This window comes from Canis aureus, chromosome 36 (assembly GCF_053574225.1).
Source record: "Canis aureus isolate CA01 chromosome 36, VMU_Caureus_v.1.0, whole genome shotgun sequence".
Taxonomy (NCBI): Eukaryota; Metazoa; Chordata; class Mammalia; order Carnivora; family Canidae; genus Canis; species Canis aureus.
The window spans coordinates 19,051,907-19,076,717 of NC_135646.1; the positions used below are offsets into that span (position 1 = coordinate 19,051,907).

The 24,811-nt window shown below is 38.5% G+C and overlaps 1 protein-coding gene and 1 pseudogene across 11 annotated transcripts in view; one reads left to right on the forward strand and one right to left on the reverse strand.

Annotated features, from left to right (window-relative positions):
• The window catches only part of NBEAL1 (neurobeachin like 1), a 178,064-nt gene extending 162,037 nt beyond the window's left edge, over positions 1-16,027 (reverse strand). For 2 of the 11 annotated variants that reach the window (XM_077885018.1, XM_077885019.1), the window contains exons 1-2: positions 15,664-16,021; positions 14,413-14,719 (exon numbers count right to left, since the gene is read on the reverse strand). In XM_077885018.1, the coding sequence (XP_077741144.1) occupies positions 14,413-14,463 (51 nt within the window). In that variant the 5' untranslated portion in view covers positions 14,464-14,719; positions 15,664-16,021. Of the gene's footprint in view, positions 1-14,412; positions 14,720-15,340; positions 15,580-15,656 lie in introns of those variants that run through there. The other 9 variants (XR_013372903.1, XM_077885015.1, XM_077885017.1 and 6 more) reach the window with 9 other exon arrangements.
• A 3,262-nt stretch (positions 16,028-19,289) lies between these two features.
• Positions 19,290-20,122, forward strand: LOC144305893 (eukaryotic translation initiation factor 4E type 2 pseudogene; annotated as a pseudogene).
• Positions 20,123-24,811: the final 4,689 nt, after the last annotated feature.

The following is a 24,811-nucleotide window of genomic DNA, read 5'->3' on the forward strand; positions in this document are numbered from 1 at the left end:
TCAGATGCTTAAATGAGCCACACAAGTGCCCTTCAAAACTCTAATTTTTATTACTTGTTCTTTAATCAAAGGTTTACTTAAAAGGGTATTTCACAACCTTCATTCAGTTTTAATCTGATATTGATCAAAATATATTTGTCACTGTTAAACATACTCTATTATTTTGATCATTTGAAATTTGCTCTAAGGTCTCATATCATTTTTGTAAATGTTTGCGTGGTCGGAAGGAATATATGTTGGGTATAGTGTTCTACATAAATTCCTTATTATCAAGCTTGTCAATTCTATTAAGTCTTCTGCATCTTCACTGACATTTTTAGTCTATGCATTCTTTCAGTTACTGAAGTGTTGTTTTTAAAAAAACTAATAAGGCAAGTCATATAGAAAAAGAAACCTTATGATTGTCATATTTTCATTTCTCTGTGCTTGCTCTGACACTGAGGTACACACAAATTTTAAATTGTTATATTTTCCTGCTGAATTGAACGGTTTTTCTGAACATGGCTTTATTTCACTTTACTTTGAAAAAAATTTATTTGGTTGGAAATAATAGATTCATAAGTCTTTTCTTTAAAGATGTCACCCTTTTTGCTTCCATCATTATTACTAAAAAGTCAGCTATTACTTCTGTCATCTCTTTGAAGATCTTTTTTTCTCTGGCAACTTTTAAGATTTTTCTTTTTCTTTGGTTCTCTGCAAAACCACTTAAAGTTTCACTATGATGTATCTTGGTATGAAATCAGTTTTATTTACTCTGCTTGAAATTCTGTGGACTTTCATTAATCCTGGAACATTTCATTAATCTCTTCAAGTAATACGTTTGTCTCCTTCTTCCTTTCCTCTTCCTTTTCAGAATCCAATTAAACATGTTATTTCACATTAGCCTTCATCTCTTAACCTTCCTTCCATATATTCCATTTGACTTCCTAGTTATATTCTAAAAAGGACTTACGATCTCCCTTCCAATTCTCTAATTCTCTTCAGCTGTCTAAACCCAAATCGGTCACATTTATTGGTTTTTAAATATTACTGGGATTCCCCATTATTCCCCTAGATATTCTATTTCTTTTTTTAAAACTACTAGTTCACTTTTATATCACATTTCTCTGATTCCAAGATTTTTTTTTTAAAACTACTAGTTCACTTTTATATCACATTTCTCTGATTCCAAGATTTTTTTTTTTTAAAACTACTAGTTCACTTTTATATCACATTTCTCTGATTCCAAGATTTTTTTTTTTTTACACTTTGGTTTGTGTGGTGTTTTTTTTTTTTTTTAAGATTTTATTTATTTATTCATGATAGACATAGAGAGAGAAAGAGAGGCAGAGACACAGGCAGAGGGAGAAGCAGGCTCCATGCAGGGAGCCCGATGTGGGACTGGATCCCGGGACTCCAAGACCACGCCCTGGGCCAAAGGCAGGTGCTAAACCGCTGAGCCACCCAGGGATCCCACACTTTGGTATCTTTGAAATCAAAATGCATCTTCTAATTGCTCTCAGAAAGGCTGTTGTTAAGACCTATTTGTCAATGCTTTGCAAACCTGGTAACAAAGGTTTCATATTGATATTCTTTCTCTAGATTTATGCACAGTTAGTACCACATGTTGAGTTTAATTGCTGTTAAAAATTTACTATGATTAGGCAATAGAATGAAGTTGTGTATACAAAAAAGGTATGAAAACAGAGCAGTAGGGTATAATTTGACATTAATGATACAACTATTTGTTACCATAGAAATAATCACAATTTTATGTTTCATGACAAGGCAAGTGCTTTATGAAGTGAACAATGGGAGATACCCTCAAATAGAGGAAACTGAAATACATGCAAAGAATTAACTACCATATGCCAACCAATGCAAATGAAGACAAGAGTATCTGTCAAATCTCTTGGAAAATATGATATTCCAAGACAATAAGAGCCTGTTATGATTGATTCACAAATCATGAATTAAATTATTAAGCTGCAATTTGAAAATATATTTGGTATCTGTATTGAAGTTTCTTCTTCCAGAGGAATTTGCATTTGCTTTTACCAAGCACCAGACTAGTCTCCATGACTTAGGGCTTTTGGACTTTGGAAGGAAGGTAGATTTGATTGCAAATCCACAAAAGAATCAACTTGTGGTAACATCTTCTCAGGGACTTTTCTCCTTTTAGCTCTGCTTAAAACAAAGCCATTTTTCCCTAGTCTCCCAACTGAAGATGGAAGAGTGAGGTGGGTTTGCTTTTCAATTGAGCTTTACGCCAAGGGTGTACACCTTTGGGGGTCACGAGGGAAAACCTATTAGACTTCTCACTCTAATTAGTCTTTAGCTTTGACTTCTTCCTTCCATCCACAAGATGAGAAAAAACAAAAGCAGAAGTTCACCAGGAAAAGTGGCTTCCATTCTCCATCTAATGAAGTTCCTGCTTTCACTAAGATTTAAAGCCTTACCATCCTGCCAGCTTTTCAATGTTATTAAAATATGACTTAAATTTTATTCAGCATTGTAAATGATTTTCAGAAGGGTTGGTCCAACAACCCTTGGAAAAGAAAGAAAAGTCTACCGTAAGGTCACTTTTCTTTCATAATTTTGGTCAGGATTTATATGTGTCTGGAACATATTCTGTGGCTATCAAACTACTATCCATTCTTTAAAACCTTGATGAAATGCTCTCTTTAATCAATCTCTGATGAGTTCATTCATCTTCCCTAAAGTCTCACATCTAAGCCTACAATCTAAATGGGAAACTGACTCTAGTTGGAAAAGCATGCCCACAGATGAAGTTAGTCAATTAAATAGATAAAAGATACAAAATTTTGATGAAAGAAAGCCTGTCACATCTTTAAAGGTTTGGAAGTCATTTTAACGTAAATGAAAAAGGAACGTTCAAATAGAGGTTTATGTAAAAAATAGGCTTAGAATACACCAATTCCTATAGAAATGATTTCAAATTTTACTTTAGGTATTCATTAAAAAAAAAAAAGTCATTCAGATAACTAAGTTCCAGATTTGATCAACATAGCTGATTCAGTTAAACCTGGCAGGATTTGAAAACGCTAACACATGGAACATTTAAATGTTAGGTATAACATGACTTATTCCATTAATGTTGCATTCACCTTGGAATTTCACACATGGTGGACAGGTAAAGAAATTTCTGGAGCAGGTGTTTCTGGGAAATCAGGTGATCAAATGTACCACTGTGAGATGGGATGCTGACAGCAAGGAAGGCTGTGCATATGTAGGAACAGGAAATACAAAGGAACTCTGTACTTTCTATTCAATTTTGCTATGAATCTAAAACTGCTCTAAAAAATGAAGTTTATGTTAAAAAAATTTTAAATAGAGGAAAATACACAATTCAAGGGATAAAGTGACAGTAAGCAACATGTGTATACAAGCAGGTACCCAATAACTAGTTGAACTACAGCAAATTCTTTTTATTTAGGTTTATTTTTTTTAGTAATCTCTACCCAACGTGGGGCTCAAACTCATGTCCCCAAGATCAAGAGCTGCATGTTCTGCTGATTGAGCCAGCCAGGCACCCCCACCTACGGTGAATTCTTTTAAGATAAGCCTACCACTAGGCATGTATTAATTAAATATAACATTGATACCTTTTAAACGAAGCTTAAAAGTTTAAAATAATATTGAAGTGTCATGTTAGGTTTAAGTTTTTCAAATTTAATATCTTAATGATGTTAATAGTAGTAAATATAATTTACAGATTTTTCAATCACATCCATAAAGTACTTAAACTGAAAATCTCTGAAAAAATGAAATGTTTACTTTCTGAATGTTTATATTTTCTAGAATTGTATCTCAAATTTAAAAAATTTTAATGCTGACATAAATCAGAACTTTTCTTAGACCATAAATCTAAATTAGAAAATTTATGCATTTTTATCCCTAAAATGAAGTTAATTCACTAGAAAATTAAAATTTTATATTTGAACTTATTTAAATTTTGTATTTTGACAAAAATCCTGAGTCAAAATTACTCAATAAAAAAGTATAAATTCACTTCACAATACCATAAAATAGTACATATCTTTCCTAATATTCAAATGCTTTCTTTTTTTAAATTTTTTTCCTTATTTTACACAGAGCACGTGCTCAAGAAAGAGCAAGCGAGTGAGCACAAGCACTTGAGCAAAGTAGGGGGAGTGACAGGCAGAGGGAAAAGCTCCTGGCAGAGCAGGGAGCCTGATACAGAACTTGATCTCAGGACCCTGGGATCATGATCTGAGCCGAAGGCAGATGCTTAACAGACTGAGCCATTTAGGAGACCTATTCAAACAAATGTTTAATGTCAGGAAAGATTATGTAGCAGTTAAATGTATCAAACAACACTACATTTTTTTACAGAGGCAAATTGTGAAATGCTCGAATGACTTTTTTGAGAAATGCATGGATCAGTTAATGCTTTGGTTCAATGTGAGTAGATAATTCCAGGAGTTTGAATCTTTTATGTCACAAGACATAAAAGAAAATGTTAATATTCCTTAGATGTAAGTAAGAACAAGTTACTTTCAGTATTTTAAAAGACAATGTAGTCCAGGAGCACCTGGGTGGCTCAATCAGTTAAGTGTCTGACTTTCGATTTAAGCTCAGGTCACAATGTCAGGATGGTGAGATTGAGCCCCACATGGGCCTTGGTGCCAGGTGTAGAGTCTGCTGAAGATTCTCTCTTCCTCTCCCCTTGCCTCTCCCCCTCACCTCCGTCCCTGGTGCTCACACATGCTTGTTCTCTCAAAAAAAAGAAAAAAAAAGTTTTAAAGGATAGTATAGTCCCTATAAATATATTTAAGAGTAGGGCTCCCTATTTTCCCTATTGAAAAAGAAGTGGCACATTACAAGGTGAATTCTATTCTTTTTAGTAAAAGCTGAGGAAAAGATGAGGAAATCAGGGCTGCTAACTAACACTTGTCTGAATTCTGTCATCATCAAAGGAGATCATTTATATTTATGGTAGATTCCAGTCATTTCACATAGTTACCCACATCTTGAAAAATTTTGAATGACCAGAAAAAAATTGTCAGAAAAAATAAATTCCATTTTCACAAAATAAATCAAAAGTTTTTGTTAAGGCATCTGAGTATAAACAGAAAAAGTTAGGTAGGCCAAACACTTAAATTCATATACTACAAGTCACTAAATGCTGATCTACATGCATTTTATTTTACATAATTTAAAATGAAGGACCACTGAGAATTAAGTATAGCACCTGATTCCCAATGTATCTATTTACAATTCATAATGATTCTAATAAAAGAGAATATTTAGGGGATCCTGGGTGGCGCAGCGGTTTAGCGCCTGCCTTTGGCTCAGGACACGATCCTGGAGACCCAGGATCGAATCCCACATCGGGCTCCCGGTGCATGGAGCCTGCTTCTCCGCCTCTTCTCTCTCTCTCTCTGTGTGTGACTAACGTAAATAAATAAAAATTTTTTTAAAAGATTAAAAAAAAAAGAGAGAATATTTAAAATGACAGCCACTATCTACCAATGATTAAAATAAGCTGTGATTTTTTTTTCATACTAAGTCTTTATTTTTCTAGAACTTAGGAATAGTCTAATTAGCCACATCTTAACAAGTACACACATAGAACTATTCTAAGTAGTTTTATAATATATTGTAATAATAGCAAACCTGAATTAGAAATGTTAGCAGTATGCCTAAAAAAAAAATGAATAAAGTAAAACATCTATCATTTACCTATCACAAATTTGATCTATGAATTCAGAGGGTTATACATAATACATGTCTCAGTCCCAAAGTCTAAAGCTAACCTAATAGAAAACCCCAGTCTTTTTCCCCCTAAATTGAAGAAGACAAGTTTGCCTTTTATTTCAAATACTACAGAATACCATGTTGGAGTTATTTGACAATATAGTTAGACAAGAGAAAACAAGTGAAGGCAAAAGAATTAGTGAACTCTCATTTTCTATAGGGGACTTTTTTTTTTTTTTTTTTTTTTAATTTTTATTTGTTTATGATAGTCACACACACACAGAGAGAGAGAGGCAGAGGGAGAAGCAGGCTCCATGCACCGGGAGCCCGATGTGGGATTCGATCCCGGGTCTCCAGGATCGCGCCCTGGGCCAAAGGCAGGCGCTAAACCACTGCGCCACCCAGGGATCCCTATAGGGGACTTTCTATATGCAGGAAGCCAGATGAATGGTTTGGTCATAAGAATGTACACAGTCTCCAGTGCCTTCGTCAGATGTACCAAAAGAACATTAGAGAAAAAGAACCTCTAGGAACAAGAGAGAACAGTAGCCTGTGCAACTACTCCCAAGGCACAGAACCAGAATCAAATCATGGAACATTCCTTCTTTGAAAGTAGAGGGACGAGGTGACATTTGCCCAGTATTCAGAATTGCGATGGACCAAAGCCTCCTCTATGCTTCCCATTCTCTCTTTTTCCAAGAGTCTTTATTGTGGCATTCCTATTTTAGTTTCATTACAATATATTGGGGCTGTGGGGGCCAGATATCAACCATGTCTTCTGAGGTCACAGGTCTCTATACCAATAAAAATCACAATTGGACCTGATACATAGTATAAGATCTTGGGTTTTAATTGGTATGATGATTGGATAAGACTTCTGGTGTTATTAAAATGGACATGAAGTAGATTTTGTATATGGGAGAGATATGAATAATTGTAACCAAAAAAATCAGACTGTGGTAGACTGGATTCTTGGCCCCAAATTTCACCCCCTCATGTAAATTTGCCAAGTAATTTTGCAATAGGGAAAAGAAGCTGTAAAAAAGACAAAGCAGCAGCGGTATGTCAGATACTGATCAAGGCTAGTGTTTCTGAAACATGTCTAAGATCCCTGGAGGTTATGAGAAATATTTCTGGGTCCATAAGTTTCACATAAAAATGTAGTTTGTACTCTCATTTGTATTAATTTTCAAATTAATTTAAGTATATCAAAGTTGACTACCTTATAACTAGCACTCAATTTCTGTGGTCACATTTGCACTATCAATGATCATCAGTGACTTCAATTTGTGGAGCTGTATTTTTCTTTTTTAAAAAGATTTTATTTATTCATTCATGAAAGACACAGGGAGAGGCAGAGACACAGGCAAAGGGAGAAGCAGGCTCCCCACAGGAGCCCAATACAGGATTCAATCCCAGGATCCCAGGATCACAACCCGAGCCAAAGATAGACACTCAACCACTGATCTACCCAGGTGCCCCACAGAGCTGCATTTTTCAAATTACAGATGGAATCTTGAATTTTCAGACGTTCTAGAGCAGTATAGTATAGAGGTCAATAAAGATTCCTTGGCCAGAGAAGTTACAAAAATCAAAAGTAAACATATTCAAACTTTAAGAACAGCAGTTTGGTAGTAATTTTAAGCCTGCTAAATTTAATTAAAAAATTAAAGTAGGGATTTGTCCTTTTTTTTTTATTTGCCCAGATTGTACTTTTAACATTTTTTATTCCTGTATTATTATTACTTTGGTAGGGCCACCAATAATCTCTTTTTAAAAGATTTATTTACTAGAGAGTGTGCCCATGGCAGGGGTTGGTTTAGCGGCATGGGACAAGGAAGAGCAGCAGACCCCTCACTTATTTGCACAGAAACCCACATGGAGCTCGATCTCACAACCCTGAGATCAGCACCTGAGCCAAAACCAAATGTCGAACTGTGCCACCCAGGCACCCCATCAATAATCTCTTAATTATCAAATCCAACATATGCTTCATAGTGCTTTTCTTTATTGCTATACTGAATTTGACAGTACTGACTACTCTCTTTAAAAAAGCCATTGGGCAGCCCCGGTGGCTCAGCAGTTTAGCACCGCCTTCAGCCCAGGGCCTGATCCTGGACACCCGGGATGGAGTCCCCGGTCGGGCTCCCTGCATGGATCCTCTTCTCCCTCTGCCTGTGTCTCTGCCTCTCTGTGTGTGTGTGTCTCTCATGAATAAATAAATAAAATCTTTTTAAAAATTAATTAAAAATAAATAAATAAATAAGCCCTCTACTTGAGGCAACTACTCACTCCTTGTTGTCCCCCCATTCAAACTCCTTACAAACTCTTCTATGTTCCTCCTAAATGATAATGTTCTCCAGGACTCCCTAAAATCTTCTTCTCTTCTTACTTTCATGTAACTCTTCAGTAATTGCCAATAAAACCTGAATCTGCCAATAAAAAACCTGAGAATTATTTTAGACTTATTTTTCACTCACACCCCTATCTACATATTCAAATGCTATTAATTCTACTTTCTACCAGGAAGTTCAAATTTTGATATTCAAAAGATAAGAATTCATGCATCTTAACCCCTTTTTAGAGTGGTACATAAGCTCAAGTCAAATCAAAAAGGTAATATTCCTTTCCTAAGGGCTACTTTCATGTCTATTGATGTAAGATATTTATTTCTTGTTTTCACATCTAACTTCGTAAAACAAACAGGTAACCACTGCTACTGAACTGCTAGCAATTTTTGTTTTGCTTCAAGTCAAACATTACTTTCCTTATATACAAAGTCATTATTAAGCCACAGAAATTTAAGAGCCATTTTACACTTTGCACATACCAGAGACTTATTAAATGTAGGTTAATTATAAAGGCTAATGTATATTGAGGAATATACATATTGAGGAATCTTAAAAGCTTCACTTAAAATTATAATTCTCTCATTGGAAGAGTTCATGTTCATTCCATTTTTTCCCGAATCTACATATAAACAACTCTAAATTCTATTTTCTTTATGAAGCAAAACTTTTATTCTGAAAAGGAAGCTTACTCTGAGCTCATTGCAAAACTATCTATTTCAGTCATATTCCAGATTTAGCAGGACAAAGGGCAACAGCAGGAAATGGAGCATCACCAAGATCCAAAACAAACTTGGTTTAGAGGAGGAAAAAAATATCCCGTATCATTATTAGAATAACTAAGCACTATGACTGATAGAAAAATAAAAAGATTAAAAATTAAGCCATTGATGAGCTCTGCTTCATCACTAGATAAAAAGGTGAGAATATTGTTCTCTATTATATTAAATAAAGGCAAAATGGAAGTAATGCTACACTCTTGAGCTCATATATGAATTTTAAAACTACTAATAAAGACTACATTTTATATTTCTCACCCTTACAATACATGTAAACATAATCAATTCATCTTTTCTACACAACTTTGAGAGATGCAAAAATAATCACTTTTTTCCCATTTCACAGATGAGAAAATTGTTAACATGAAGAAATTATGTGACCTGTTTTCAGGTCCTTCTTTAAGCTCAGAAGCAAAACTGGGACTAAATGTTGGCTCTAATTCTGTAGCTTCACAAAATTCTTTAGTGTACAATGAATAATTTTTTAAAAAAGCAAATGACAAAAATGAACCATAAATTTCAACCCACATTGCTATATTTCATTTTTTTGTTCACTGCTATATTTCAAATGTCCTGATGCTTTTGAGTCACCTTGTATCTTTTTAGTGAGTTCATGCATTTGATACTTTCCACTACACAGAACAAAAATAACTTAATCTTATCTAAGAATTTGAGAGGTTCCGTTTCTTTTCTGCAGTATTCTAGTGATCAACTATAGCACTCTCAAAAAGCTAAATGTTAAACAGAAATATATCCTAATGCCTATCCAAGGGGACTTAAGAGAGGGACTTATGATACATATGTCTTGTTATTTGCAATAGATAAATTCCAAAAGGTTGTATAACAGACAAAAACTGTTCTGTCTCTCTTACCGTTAAGTACACTATGTAAAAAAATGTCAAAGGATAGGAATAATGTGGTGCCTACTACAGATAATATGAACTAAAATCTTTAGATATCCAAAAGCAAATCAATTTGCCTTTAATACTAAGAAAAATATGCTCAGACAAGAAATAGTTAACTATACTAAAATCCAGATACATGATTAAACCTGTTCAAATTAATGTTTAACTTATAAGAGCTATATGAAATTCACTGTTAATGAAATCCTTGACCCTGGGTGGGTATGGCCGTTTGGAGAAAAGATCAGACTACATAATCAATCTAGTGAAATTATCTATAGAAAGCAGGAATGCTAGGTTTTCAGAAATCATACTGTCTATATTATGTGATAATTACATGATGTTAACAAATAACCTAGTAGGAAGATGCATGTTTCTAACCATGCAATTAAACTCTATTCCTAGAAGAAAAAAGTGAAAAATTAGACCTGAAAAGTTTGGTTAAAACAACTGCCAAGTGGGATCCCTGGGTGGCGCAGCGGTTTGGCGCCTGCCTTTGGCCCAGGGCGCAATCCGGGAGACCCTGGATCGAATCCCACGTTGGGCTCCCGGTGCATGGAGCCTGCTTCTCCCTGTGTCTCTGCCTCTCTCTCTCTGTGTGACTATCATAAATAAATAAAAATTTAAAAAAAAAAAAAAACTGCCAAGTCTTTTACCCAAATTATTTTCAAATATCAAGTTTAATTTGTAGGACGCCATCTGCTAAAAACTGATACCAGTAAACTTTTTAAATTGTACTTGAAAGACTTTAAACACTAGCATTTAGGCTTACAACTGAACCTAGGCTAAAAGAAAACATATTTATATATTCTCTTCTCTTTTGCCTAAACAGTATTACCCAAGGATTATTTCTGATATTGCCCTAAAGACCTACTAAACTTTTATAATTATCAATGGCAACTTTTAAAACATCACATTACATAGAAACACTAGGATAATACCTTAATATTGATCTATGGCTAATACACTGTGGAATGCCTCTGCCAGTTAGCACTGTGGCAAATATGGAGAATGTCCTAACCTTACCATTCTGAAACAGACTTTCAAAAATCTTCAAAGTCATCTTTAATCAGGTATGTAAACAAAGTTTGGTATGGATAGCACACCAACGAGGACAGCAAAATGGTAGACAATATTTAAATTTTAATCATTAAAGATGTACTTGATACTTAAGAAAAATAACTGATCACCTTTGGAGCATGCTAGTAACTCAAGTCATCATTCTAAAAACAAAGAGAAAGAATCAAATATTTATCCTGCCTGCCTTCCCTTTAAAGACTCTCAAACAATAGATACAGGGACACTTCTCTATATACGTTCTGCTAATAAAGAAATAATAGAATTGGAACATCACAGTTTTGCAAACTCCTAATGAAATAATCAATACACATAAGTAAAACTCACTGATAGTGGAAACACTTACTCTAGGCTTCCCCCACCAAAGAGAACATGAATTAACCAAGTCTCTAGATCTGCCAGTTTGCAGACACCAGGAGAGAAAAACAATTAAAATCAAGTAATGAAATCAGCAAAACCCAGAATGAGGAAAACTCTAATATCAAAACCTGGTTTCTTCAACAAATAATCAGAAGGAATAAAAAGTATTGTGGGGGAGAACCTATAGATTAAAAGATTTAACAGAAACTTTCAACAAAATATGTGTATACTTTGTTTAAATATTGAGTCAAACAGCAGGAAAATAAGAATATTTATACTATCAGAAAAGTTTGAGCACTGACCAGATATTTGATGACTGACTTGAAGAATTATATTTTATCACGTTTTTTTTTATTTTTTTAAATTTTTATTTATTTATTATAGTCACCGAGAAAGAGAGAGAGAGAGAGAGAGAGAGGCAGAGACACAGGCAGAGGAAGAAGCAGGCTCCATGCACCGGGAGCCCGATATGGGATTCGATCCCGGGTCTCCAGGATCACGCCCTGGGCCAAAGGCAGGCGCCAAACAGCTGTGCCACCCAGGGATCCCTGATTATCACGTTTTTAAGAAGAGTTTCATAGATATACTTTTAAATACTTATTAGATAAGATGATGTTGTCTGGATTTGCTTTAAAATATTTCATGGGTAATGGAGGGTTATAGATGATATGAATTGATAAGTTACCGAAGCAGAGTGACAGATACAAAAGAGTTCCCTGTATTATCTTCTCTATGCCTACTTGAAATTTTTCATAAGGAAAAACTTAACAAAGACGATGAGCTAAAAAAATCTATATGACAATCCAGAAGTATAAGGACAAAATAAATGCATGTCCCTCCGAAGTCAAAACAAATGAAAATGTTAATGGTGAATTAAAACAAGCATTCTCCCTATACACACAGACCAAATGAAAAAATGTGAGAGCCAAAGAGGTAAATCTTGCTCAAGGTCACAAAATAAAACAGGAGCAAAGCCAAAACTAACTTCACAGTTACAAGCCCACAAAAGGTCTAAATTGGAGCTAAGTTAAAAGAAGATCTGTGCAGTCTTGAAGTAGTCTGAAGACTCATTAAAGGTGTAAGTAAAGGTCTAAAAAGTCAGGTGAAAGAGGCAGGTGGTTTGAAAGCAATATGCTAAAATGAGAGCAATAAGGCTGGACAGTGTAAAGAACAACTGGCTATCTGGTAATCATTCTCACCGGGGAGCAGAAGTGTTAAATATATGATGTATATTTGGAAACTACTTGAATTGTCTAGCTTACACATTATCTAGCTTACAAGCTTACCCATGAACTGATGAAACATAAATCATTATTTTAATAACAATTTTTGAAAATAGTCAAAAAATTTTAAATCTTAAGTGCACAACTGATTTAAATCTTAAACATAAAAATGGGATTCATACAAAAAACCTTATTTTTTTTTAAGATTGTATTTATTTATTCACACAGAGAGAGAGAGGCAGAGACCCAGGGAGAGGGAGAAGCAGGCTCCATGCAGGAAGCCTGACATGGGACTCGATCCCGGGTCTCCAGGATCATGCCCTGGACTGAAGGTGCTGCTAAACTGCTGAGCCACCAGGGCTGCCCTATCCAAAAAATTTTAAAAGGAGGGGTTTATCTTCCTGTCCAAAATTAGGCTTTAAAATTTGACCATGAAGGGTCTTCGTTATTTACTTAAACATCTTTATAAAAGAGTAAGGATTCATATTTATAATAAAGGTTATCAAGAATAAAATTCGGGGTATGCCAACAAACTATACTATCTTTTCTTTTTAAAGATTTTTAAGTAACCCCTACACCCAATGTGGAGCTCAAATTCACAAGCCCATGATCACGAGTTGCATGCTCTACATGCTCTGACCCAGCCAAGTGCCCCTATACTATCTTTTCAATAAGCACAATGACAAAACAAGAGCTCTACCTACAAAGCAGAATAAGATGTAACCCCATTTATCTTTTGTCATCCTGAAAATGTAAAACCTCCTAATCTTAATGAATTTTTAAATAAATCATTTTTAAACAATCAACATTCTTCATACTAAAATGCATTTTAATTTCTGGCTGACATGTATGTTAGTGACTATTTTCAAAAGTGGTGAATTAGATTCCTTTTTTATTGGAAAAAATGGTCTATTTTTAAAAAGACATTTCTGGCATTAAATTACACAAGACTAAAAAAGCTATTTTAAAAATCCACTATCAAACATTTCAAAGTAAATGTCCTTCAGTAACTGTAAGAAATACCAAACCAGGAAGTCAAAGAAAATTCCACTGTGACCTCTAAAATTTAGTATTAGAGATAACGGAGATCACTTGTTAAAGAGTAACTTGTTCTTTAAAAAGCTGAATAAAAAAAGGAGCCTGAAGGGATAATGCAGAAATAAAAGCTGAGACCTGAGAACTTCACCACAGAGCTAAAGAAACTCAAGTAGTAAATTAGAGATGTTTCCTGACCCTTAACAATATCTTCCAAGTGGTTAATGTAGCTCTTTTCTTGAAAAACATGTTTTCAAATAGTATCCTTCTCTTCCAATAACCTAAAATCAAAGCTAACATGTAAAAATTCACACAAAGACAAAAAATTCTCTTGTATAAAATAAAAATTAAGGAGTCATTATGGATAAAAGCATGGATTTAACAACTCAAGTGGTTCTACTTCTCAATAGCCCCTTTAACTTCTACATCAATTTTCTGGTCAGTAAAAGGGGATAATTACAATACCCATCTCACAGGACTATTGTGAGGATCAAACGATCCAATATTTATCAAGTGCTATCATCACAATAAGTTTATAACCACCTGAAATCAGTAACATTTTTACATAATCAATAATCTTTTTTAAGCCAATTAAGAGATTATACAAAAAATGTTAATGCTCCTCTCATAAAAATATCTATTCTACCCCTATTTGTGGGGGGAAAAGAAAAGCAGGAAAACAAGTATTTTATTTTTCTCCTAAGGTCATTAACTCTGGGGGATATAATTTGGGGAATCCCTTCAGAAAATTATCAAATAAAACCATACCTACATGTTTTAAAAGTGTGTCAATATCGTGCTGTGTTCAAACCCAAGAAAAGTGGAAGACGGAAAAGTCCATGTTTCTAAATTTCGGGTCATTACTATGAATAAAAATCTGCTACTATCCGGTAAATAAAATAAGGCCGGTCACAAAATCTTATAACAAAGTATTTCAAAACTTAGAAATAAAAAGGAAAACAATTACCTTTGTACAATAAAGCATCCAAAGTTCAAAGAGCCTCTCTCTGGATGCCATTCTGGCTTTCACTCTGGCACTTTAATTTTTTCCTCAAGGAAAAAAAAAAAAAAAATGTATGTTCAAGACCACAGCATGTTCATTTTATTTTCCAAGTTTTTCTGCCGTTACAGTAAAGCCCAAAGCAGCAGGGAAAACGAAAAGAAGTGAAACAAACGGGACTGTCTTCTGGTGAATAAAATTCAGTTCAACCAAGTCACTCCAACTTCTCCTCATCGGTGGTAGGTGGTTGGGTGGGGGAGAGGATTAATCAAATCTGTGAAAGAGAAAAAAAAAAATACGCAAAGGTTTGGTAGGAACAGAGGCCGTCTTAAAAAAAATAATAAGTGTAGATTTATCAGAACTATAGATTTATCTACTTCACTTCCTGCAAACAACCGGCTACGCTTTTATGGGGATTGCTTTTCCAGAGCGCAGAGCCTCACGCAGGCGTCGCAGCCAACACAGTACCTCACACCAATCAATACCGTCAGAATCCTCTAGGGCGGACCCTGAAAGAGGACTACTCGGGACCACAAATTCGCCCCAGGGCCACTCATATTTTTTTTCTTTTTTCCACTCATATTTCTTTTTTTCTTTTTTTTTTTTTTTGAGACCACTCATATTTCTTATAAAGAAACCCGCACGTACTAGTGCTGTATTTTCAAGACAAAGGAGACCGACCCCCCCCCCGCCCCGCCCTTAGGATTTTCTAAGTCAGCTTCTTAAAAACTTGGGTATGTGTGTCGCTGAGTGGGGCAGGGCAGGGCGTGGGGAGAAGGGCGAGGAATTCCTGGTTTGTTTATTTTAACGAGACTCGGAGAGCGAAAGTGGACCGGCCCACCTGGCCTCCCCGCCTCCCCGCCTCCCCACCCAGGACCGAGGGCCGGGGACGCACCCTCCCGCGCGGGGCAAGCACCCCCGAGAGAGCCTCCAAGTGTTTTCAGGGGATCTTTAAATGTCCTCCTCGCAGCCCACACAAACCCAAACAGAGGCAAAATCCTTAAGGTCTGTGCCAAGCTGCCAAGAGAAGCTCTGGAAACGGGGCGACGCGAGCTCGGCATCCTCCGAGCCCGGCCGACCGCCCTGGGGCACACCCGGGTCGCGCTCGCCGCCCTCACGGCCGCCCCCAGACGCCACGGCGCGCCCCCCGCCGCGCGCTCAGGGCCCTCCCGCGGCCGCCACGCGGCCCCCTTCTCCCCTGCGACCCGCACCCCTCACCGCGCTCAGGCTGGGGGCCGCGCCGACGCCGCCGGGCCGACGCCTGACCGACTCCCCTCGCCCCCTTCCCCAGCCGAAGCCCCGTGTCACCTCGCTGGAGGGGAGGCGGGCGGCGGAGGGAGGAAGGCGGGGCGGCGGCGGCGCGAGGCGGGGAGCGAGAGCCGGCAGAAGCCAAGGGCGGGCGGGGCGGGCCTCGGCTAATCACTCCGGCCTCTGGGGATTTACTCGGCCCCGGGGCAGGAGCTGCTCATTGGCCGCGCGGTCTGAGGGGGGGGCGGGGCCACTTGAAGTCCCGCCCCCGCATTCCTGCGCAGTCGCAGTCTCCCGGACTCCCGAAGCTTCGGGGACTGGCGCCGGCTGGGGCGTTCCGGCGGGTCGTCCCCGTGCGGGACCTGCGGGAGGACCGACGTGCTGACGTTCCTGCCCCGCCGCTACTGGGGACGGACGGAGGGAGCGCTGGGCTGACGGCGTCATTTCCGGGACTCATCTGAGGGCGGGGAATCCTGGAGTGATAACTAACGGGGATTTTGTCTTGATTCCTTGTAAAAAGGGGGTTGGTCTTGGGAGTGAATATATATATATACACATATATGATGTGAAAAAAAAAAAAAAAAAAACCAAAGCCCCTTTCCCCCATCGCGTTTGTGCCTCCCACTCTCGCGGCCGCCAAATGTCCAATCCAAAGGGATTCCTTTGACAACCCTAAAGGCTTGAAACGGTTTTTGCCTTTTCAGGAAAAGAAAAAAAGCAAAGGCTGCATTTACCAGATTTACACGACTTTCAGGCGACGTTTGTCGAAAGGGGATGGGAAGACGCATGACCAGCTTTAACACCCCTAAACATCTATCAGACTTTTGTTTTTCTGAAAGATGCCAACCATATATATACAAAGGTAAACTAGTACAATAAACCCCACATATCCTCGCCCGTCTTCGACCATTACCAACTAATGTCCCGTCTTGTTTCATCTATACAAGCTTGAAAGACTAAACAGCCAGAGTAAATATTCTAGGTTTTGCAGACTGTTTTTGCTCGGTGTGTATTTAACAATTAGTATTAAAGAGTAATATTTAGTGACATTTGGAGAAAATGTAAAAGTCGAGTTGTAGCGTTGTAATAAAGTTTGTTGCAACACAGCCATGCCCATTCATTTTCTCCTGTTATACACTAGCACCACTCACTTTTTTTTTTTAAGATTTTATTTATTTATTCATGAGAGACACAGAGAGAGAGAGAGAGGCAGAGACACAGGCAGAGGGAGGAGCAGGCTCCATGCAGGGAGCCTGACGTGGGACTCGATCCTGGGTCTCCAGGATCAGGCCCTGGGCTGAAGGCGGCGCTAACCACGGAGCCACCTGGGCTGGCCCATCACTGTCCCTCTCAGGCGAATTACCACTAAATCTTTTCTAGATTGTAAAGGCGATCCAGTTTGTCTCTCTGCCTCTGCACTCTCTCCACCCATGGATTATTCTCAACACAGTCAGCACAGTGATCTTTTAACACAGAAATAAAATGTCCCACCTCTGCTAAAAACTCTCCGGTAGTTTCCCATGCCACAATTAAAACAGCGAGGACCTGTGTTTTCCTCCCACACTTATGTCTCTTTAACTTCTCACAACTAGGGACGCCTGGGTGGCTCAGTGGTCGAGCACCTGCCTTCAGCTCAGGGCATGATCCTGGGATCTGGGATCGAGTCCCACCTCGGGCTCCTTGCAGGAAGCCTGCTTCTCCCTGACTCTTTCTCTCTGTGTCTCTCACAAATAAATAAAATCTTTAAAAAAAAAAAAAAAACTTCTCACAACTATTCTGGTCTTGCCTTATTTCACTCCAGACCAATGGCTTCCTTGCTGCTTCTAAAATTCACAAAGCAGGGATCCCTGGGTGGCGCAGCGGTTTGGCGCCTGCCTTTGGCCCAGGGCGCGATCCTGGAGACCTGGGATCGAATCCCACGTCGGGCTCCCGGTGCATGGAGCCTGCTTCTCCCTCTGCCTGTGTCTCTGCCTCTCTCTCTCTCTCTCTGTGTGTGACTATCATAAATAAATAAAAAATTAAAAAAAAAATTCACAAAGCATCCTCCCATTTTCAGTAATTTTATATAAGCTGTCCCTCCACCTGGAACGCTCCTTCCGCACATGTCCACACACAGTCTTCCAAGCCTCTGCTGAAGAATCACCTTTTCCGTTAGTATAGTCTGAATGTGTCCTTCCAAAATCCATATGTTGACATCTTAACACCCACGGTGATGGTATTAGGAGGTAGGGCCTTTGAAAATAGATCATGAGGAAGGAGCCCTCATGAATGGGAATAGTATTCTTAGGAAATTGATCTCAGAGAGCTCATTAGCCCATTCCACTATGTGAAAATACAAGAAGTCTGGGACCTGGAAGATGGCATTCATATAATCACCCATCTTGGACTTTTAGGCTATAAAACTGTAAAAAAAAAAATTTGTTTGTAATCTACAAGTCTCTGGTATTTTGTTACAGCAGCCCAAACATTCTAAGACATCAATAAAGCCTTCCTTCACCCTCTTTTAGAAAATAGCATCCCTTTCTTCCCTACTCTATTTTTCACTCTAGTACTTATCAGCTAACATATAATTTGTCTATTGTGAATTCCCTCTATTAAAATGTAAGCACTATTAAAACAGGGACTTTAGGGATCCCTGGGTGGCGCAGCGGTTTGGCGCCTGCCTTTGGCCCAGGGCGCGATCCTGGAGGCCCCGGGATCGAATCCCACATCGGGCTCCCGGTGCATGGAGCCTGCTTCTCCCTCTGCCTGTGTCTCTGCCTCTCTCTCTCTCTCTCTGTGTGACTATCATAAATAAATAAAAATTAAAAAAAAAAACAGGGACTTTATTCACTGGTATATACCTTCAAGTCCTTGAACAGTGTCTCATTCACAACAGGTGCCCAATAAATATTTGCAGACTGTTTTACTATAAGTCTGTGTATTATTAAACATCCCTTCTTGAGGGATCCCTGGGTGGCTCAGTGGTTTGACACCTGCCTTTGGCCCAGGGTGTGATCCTGGAGACCTGGGATGGAGTCCCACGTCAGGCTCCCTGCATGGAGCCTGCTTCTCCCTCTGCCTGTGTCTCTGCCTCTCCCTGTATCTCTCATGAATGAATAAATAAAATCTTAAAAAAAAAATCCCTCTTGAGTCTGTCAAATTCTGCTGCATTTAGATGGCATCTAGTTATCAGCTAGGTGCCAATAGTCTTCCATGGCTGAGATTTCTGATAGCTCCCTGGAGTGGGAATAAGCTTTGGTTTTAGGAGTAGGCCCTGGGGACCCCTGGGTGTCTCAGTGGTTTAGCACGTCCTGGGCCAAAGGCAGCACTAAACCGCTGAGCCACCTGGGCTTCCCCCCATCACCTATTAAACTTAACGACGCCACCCCACTTGCCCTCTGGTAACCATCAGTTTGTGCTCTATAAGAATCTATTCGGGCACCTGGGGGGCTCAGTTGGCTCAGGCTCTTGGTTTGGGCTCACGATCCACTCTCTCTGCTCCTCCCTGCCCCCCTCGCATGCACATGCACACTCTCTCGAATAAATTAATTTTTAAAAGTCTATTTCTTGGGGGCCCTAAACTGGGGGGGCGGGGAAGACCCGGCGGAGCAGAGGTGAGAGGATGAACAACAAGTTCAACACACTGAAAGATGATGACAGTGGGGGCCATGATCAGAATGAAGAAAACAGCACACAGAAAGATGGTGAGAAGGAAAAAACGGAACGAGACAAAAGTCAGGGCAGCAGTAAGAGGAAGGCTGTTGTCCCTGGGCCAGCAGAGCATCCCCTGCAGTACAACTATACTTTCTGGTACTGCAGAAGAACCCCTGGCCGTCCCACCAGCTCACAGAGCTATGAACAGAATATCAAACAGATCGGCACCTTTGCCTCTGTGGAGCAGTTCTGGAGGTTTTATAGCCACATGGTACGTCCTGGGGACCTGACAGGCCACAGTGACTTCCATCTCTTCAAAGAAGGAATTAAGCCCATGTGGGAGGATGATGCAAATAAAAATGGTGGCAAGTGGATTATTCGACTGCGGAAGGGCTTGGCATCCCGTTGCTGGGAGAATCTCATCCTGGCCATGTTGGGGGAACAGTTCATGGTTGGGGAGGAGATCTGTGGGGCTGTGGTCTCTGTCCGGTTTCAGGAGGACATTATTTCAATATGGAATAAGACTGCCAGTGACCAAGCAACCACAGCCCTCATCCGGGATACCCTTCGGCGAGTGCTTAACCTACCTCCCAACACCATTATGGAGTACAAAACCCACACCTACAGCATCAAAATGCCAGGCAGGCTGGGCCCCCAAAGGTTCCTTTTTCAAAACCTCTGGAAGCCGCAGTTGAATGTGCCATGACCCTCTCCCTCTCTGGATGGCACCATCATTGAAGCTGGCATCATCGGAGTCTCTTGTTCTGTTGGCGTGCTACCTGGAAGATCCTTCTGGACGAGAGGAATTGGAAGAGCATTTTATGTTTTAAGAACAGGCTGATATACAGCAGCTACAACAACAGCTGAGATCACTTAATAAATGGTGCTAAACTAAAAAAAAAAAAGTCTATTTCTTGGTTTGTCTCTTTTTCCCTTTGCTCATTTGTTTCTTAAATTCCACATATGATTGACATCATATTTGTCTTTCTCTGACTTATTTGGCTTACCATTATACTCTCTAGCTCCATCCATGTTGTTGCAAATGGCAAGATTACATGATTTTTTATGGCTGAATAATATTCATATATATATTCATGTCTTCTTTATAGATTCATCAACTGATTGCCCTTCGGCTGTTTCCATAATTTGGCTATTGTAGATAATGCTGCTATAAATATATGGTGCATGTATCACTTTAAATTGGTATTTTTGTATTCTTTGGGTAAATACTAAGTAGTGCAATCACTGAATTGTAAAGTGGTTCTATTTTTTTAACTTTTTGTGAAACCTCCATCTTATCTTCTACAGTAGCTGCACCAGTTTGCATTCCCACCAACAGTGCACAAGCGTTCCTTTTTCTACACATCCTTACCAACACCTGTTGTTTCTTATGTTGTCAGTTTTAGCCATTCTGACAGGTGTGAGGTGATAGCACGTTGTACTTTTGATTTGCATTTTCCTGATGATGAGTGATGTTAAGTATCTCTTTATGTGTCTGCTGGCCATGTTTTCTATGGAGAAATGTCTGTTCATAACTTCTACCCATTTTTTTTTCTTCTACCCATTTTTAATTGGATTATTTTTGGGGGGTTATTGAGTTGTAGAAGTTGTGACCTTTTATCAGATGTCATCTTCTCCCATTCAGTAGGTCATCTTTTAGGTTTTTTTTTTTATTATTTCTTTTGATGTGCAGAAGCTTTTTATTTTGAAATAGTCCCAATAATTTATTTTTGCTTGTGTTTCTCTTGCCTCAGGACACATATCTAGAAAAAAGGTGCTATGGCAGAAGTCAAAGTGGTTATTACCTGTGTTCTTTTCTGGGATTTTTATGGTTTCAAGCCTCACATTTAAGTCTTTAATGCATTTTGGGTTTATTTTCATGTATAGGGTTAAAAATGGTCTTATTGCTTTCTTTTGCATGTAGTTGTCCAGTTTTCCCAACACTCTTGAAGAAATTGTCCTTTCCTCATTGGATATCCTTTCCTGCTTTGTCAAAGATGAATTGACCATATGGTTGTGGGTTTATTTCTGGGTTTGCTATTCTGTTCCATCGATCTGTGTGTCTATTTTTGTGCCAATATCATGCTGTTTTGATTACTACTGCTTTGTAATATAACTTGAAGTCTGGAATTGTGATGCCTCCAGCTTTGCTTTTCTTTTTCAAGATTGCTTTGGCAATTTCTTTCATCAGTGTTTTATAGTTTTTAGAGTACAGGCCTTTTACCCTTTTGGTTAGGCTTATTCCTAGGTATCTTATTATTTTTGGTGCAACTGTAAATGGGTTGTTTTCTTAATTTCTCTTTCTCCTTCATTATTGGTGTATAGAAATGCAACAGATTTCTATACGTTGATTTTCTATCTTGCAATTTTACTGAATTCATTTATCAGTTCTAGTATTCTTATGGTGGAGTCTTTTGGGTTTTCTATATATATAGTATCATGCCATCTGCAAATAGTGACTGTTTTACTTCTTCCTTAATGATGTGGATGCCTTTTACTTCTTTCTGTTGTCTGATGGCTGTGGCTAGAACTTCAAGTACTATGTTCAATAAAAGTAATGAGAATGGACACGGTTGTCTTGTTCTTGACCTAAGGGGAAAGGCTCCCAGTTTTCCCTTTAATTTCTATTCTTTTAAATTTGTGAAAGTGTGTTTTATAGCTCAGAATGGAGTCTATCTTGGTGAATTTTCCATGTAAACTTAAGAAGAATATATATTCTGCTGTTGTGTGAAGCAGCTGATAGATGTCAACTATATTCAATATGATTGATAGTGATGTTGAGTTCTACTGAGATAGCCAGGCACCCCAAGAATTTTTATATCCTCTTGGATAATTGGCCTCTTTACCATTATGTAATGCCCCTCTTTATCCCTGATAAATTTCGTGCTCTGGGTCTGCTCTGTCTGAGGTTAATACAGTTATTCCTGCTTTCTTTTAATTAGTGTTAGGATGCTTTTTCTTTCTCTGCCCATTTATCTATATGTGTCTTTATATTCAAAGTTGGTTGCTTGTAGACAACCTATAGTTGAGTCTTATTTTTTAGTCCACTTCGACAATCTGTCTTTTAAGTAGTGTATTTAGGAGCACCTGGGTGCCTCAGTCAATTAAGTCTTCGGTTCATGTCATGATCTCAGGGTCCTGGGATTGAGCCCCACATCAGGCTCCCTATTCAGTGGAGTCTGCTTCTCCCTCTCCCTCTACCTGCAGCTCCCCCTGTGCTCTCTCTTTCAAACAAATAGATAAGATCTTTAAAAAAATAGTGTATTTAGACCATTGATATTTAAAATAACTATTGATATATGTGTACTAATACATACCATATTTGTACCGGTTTTTATTTGTTGCCATTATTCTTTATTCCTATTTTTTTCTTCCACTTTTTCCTCCTTTTATTTTTTTTAAGACTTTATTTATTCATGAGAGAGAGACAGAGAGAGAGAGAGAGAGAGAGGCAGAGACACAGGCAGAGGGAGAAGCAGGCTCCATCCAGGGAGCCCAACGTGAGATTCAATCCTGGGTTTCCAGGATCAAGCCCCCTGGGCTGAAGGCGGCGCTAAACCGCTGAGCCACCTGGGCTGCCCTCCTTTAATGGTTTAATTGAACATTCTATATAATATCATTTACTCTTCTCTCTTTGCTCTTTTGTTAGTGGTTGCCTAGAATTTGCAATATACATTTACAAGTAATCCAAATCCACTTTTAAACAACCCTAGACTACTTCACAGGCATAGCAAGAGCCTTATAATAACAAAATATTTACTAATTCCTCCTTCCATCCCTTGTGTCATTGCTGCCATTTCACTTCTACATAAGCAGGCATATGCATATATACATAAATACACATACTTGAATGTATTGTGGCTATTGCTTTAAGCAATTGTTAGAACATTTAAAAAGAAGCATAATAAAAGGTCTTATTTTACTTTCACTTATTTTTTCTCTAATGTTCTTCTTTTCTTTATGTAGATTGGAGTTGCTGATCTATATCATTTTTCTTCTCTCTGAAGAACAATTTTTTTTTTAGAGAGTGAGTGCTGGGGGGATGCAGAGGGAATGGGGAGACCTTAAGCAGGCTCCATACCCAGCATGGAACCCAACATGGGGCTCAATCTAATGACCCTGAGATCGTGAGATCGTGATCTGAGCCAAAATCAAGAGTTGGACACTAAACGGACTGAGCCACCCAGGTACCCCTCTGAAAAACTTTACCATTTCTTGCAAGGCAAGAATTTCCCTTAATTTATTATTATTTATTTATGTATTTATTTTGATTAAGAAAGTCTTTATTCACCCCCATTCACTTTTGAAGGGTAATTTCACAGGGTACAGAATTCTAGGTTGGTGTTTTTTCCCTCAGTATTTTATTTTTTTAAAGTTTTTATTTATTTATGATAGTCACAGAGAGAGAGAGAGAGAGAGAGAGAGAGGCAGAGACACAGGCAAAGGGAGAAGCAGGCTCTGTGCACCAGGAGCCTGACGTGGGATTCAATCCCGGGTCTCCAGGATCACGCCCTGGGCCAAAGGCAGGCACCAAACCACTGCGCTACCCAGGGATCCCTCCCTCAGTATTTTAAATATTTCACTCCACTCTCCATTTGCTTGCATGGTTTCTGAAAAGAAAGCAAATGTAATTTTTATCTTTATATTTTCTACAAACAGGTATTTTTGGGACGCCTGGGTGGCTCAACAATTGAGCATCTGCCTTTGGCTCAGGGCGTGATCCTGGAGTCACAGAATCGAGTCCCACATTAGGCTTCCTGCAAGAAGCCTGCTTCTCCCTCTGCCTATGTCTCTGCCTCTCTCTCTCTCTGTGTGTCTCTCATGAATAAATAAATAAAATCTTTTTTAAAAATTAAATTAATAGGTATTTTCCCCCCTCTGGCTTTTTTCAAGATTTTTCTCTGTCTTTGATATTCTAATATTTGAATATGATATGCCTCGGTATAGCATTTTTTGGCATTTATCCTGCTTGGTGTTCTCTCAGATTCCTGGATCTGTGATGTAGAGTCTGTCCTTACTTTGGGGAAATTCTCGGTTATTACTTCTTCAAATATTTCTTCTGTTCCTTTTTCCCCTCTAACGTGCCTAATACACACATTACGCTTTTTGTAGTTGTCCCACAGTTCTTGGCTATTCTGTTCTGATTTTTCAGGGTTTTTTTTTTTTTTTTTTCTGTTTGTGATTATATTTTGGAAGTTTCTATTAACATATCCTCAAGCTCAAAGGGTGTTTCTCAGCCATGTTTAGTCTACTAATAAAAGTCAATCTTCATTTCTGTTTTAGTGCTTTTGATATGAAGCATTTCTTTTTGAATCTGAGCAGAACCCTGGGATCATGACCTGAGCTGAAGGCAGACGCTTAACCAACTGAGCCACCCAGGCACCCCAAGAGATGGAAATTCTAAGATTCAAAAAGAAATGCTGCAAATCAAAAGCACTATAACAGAAATGAAGAGCTCAAATTTTCATCTCTGTTTACACTA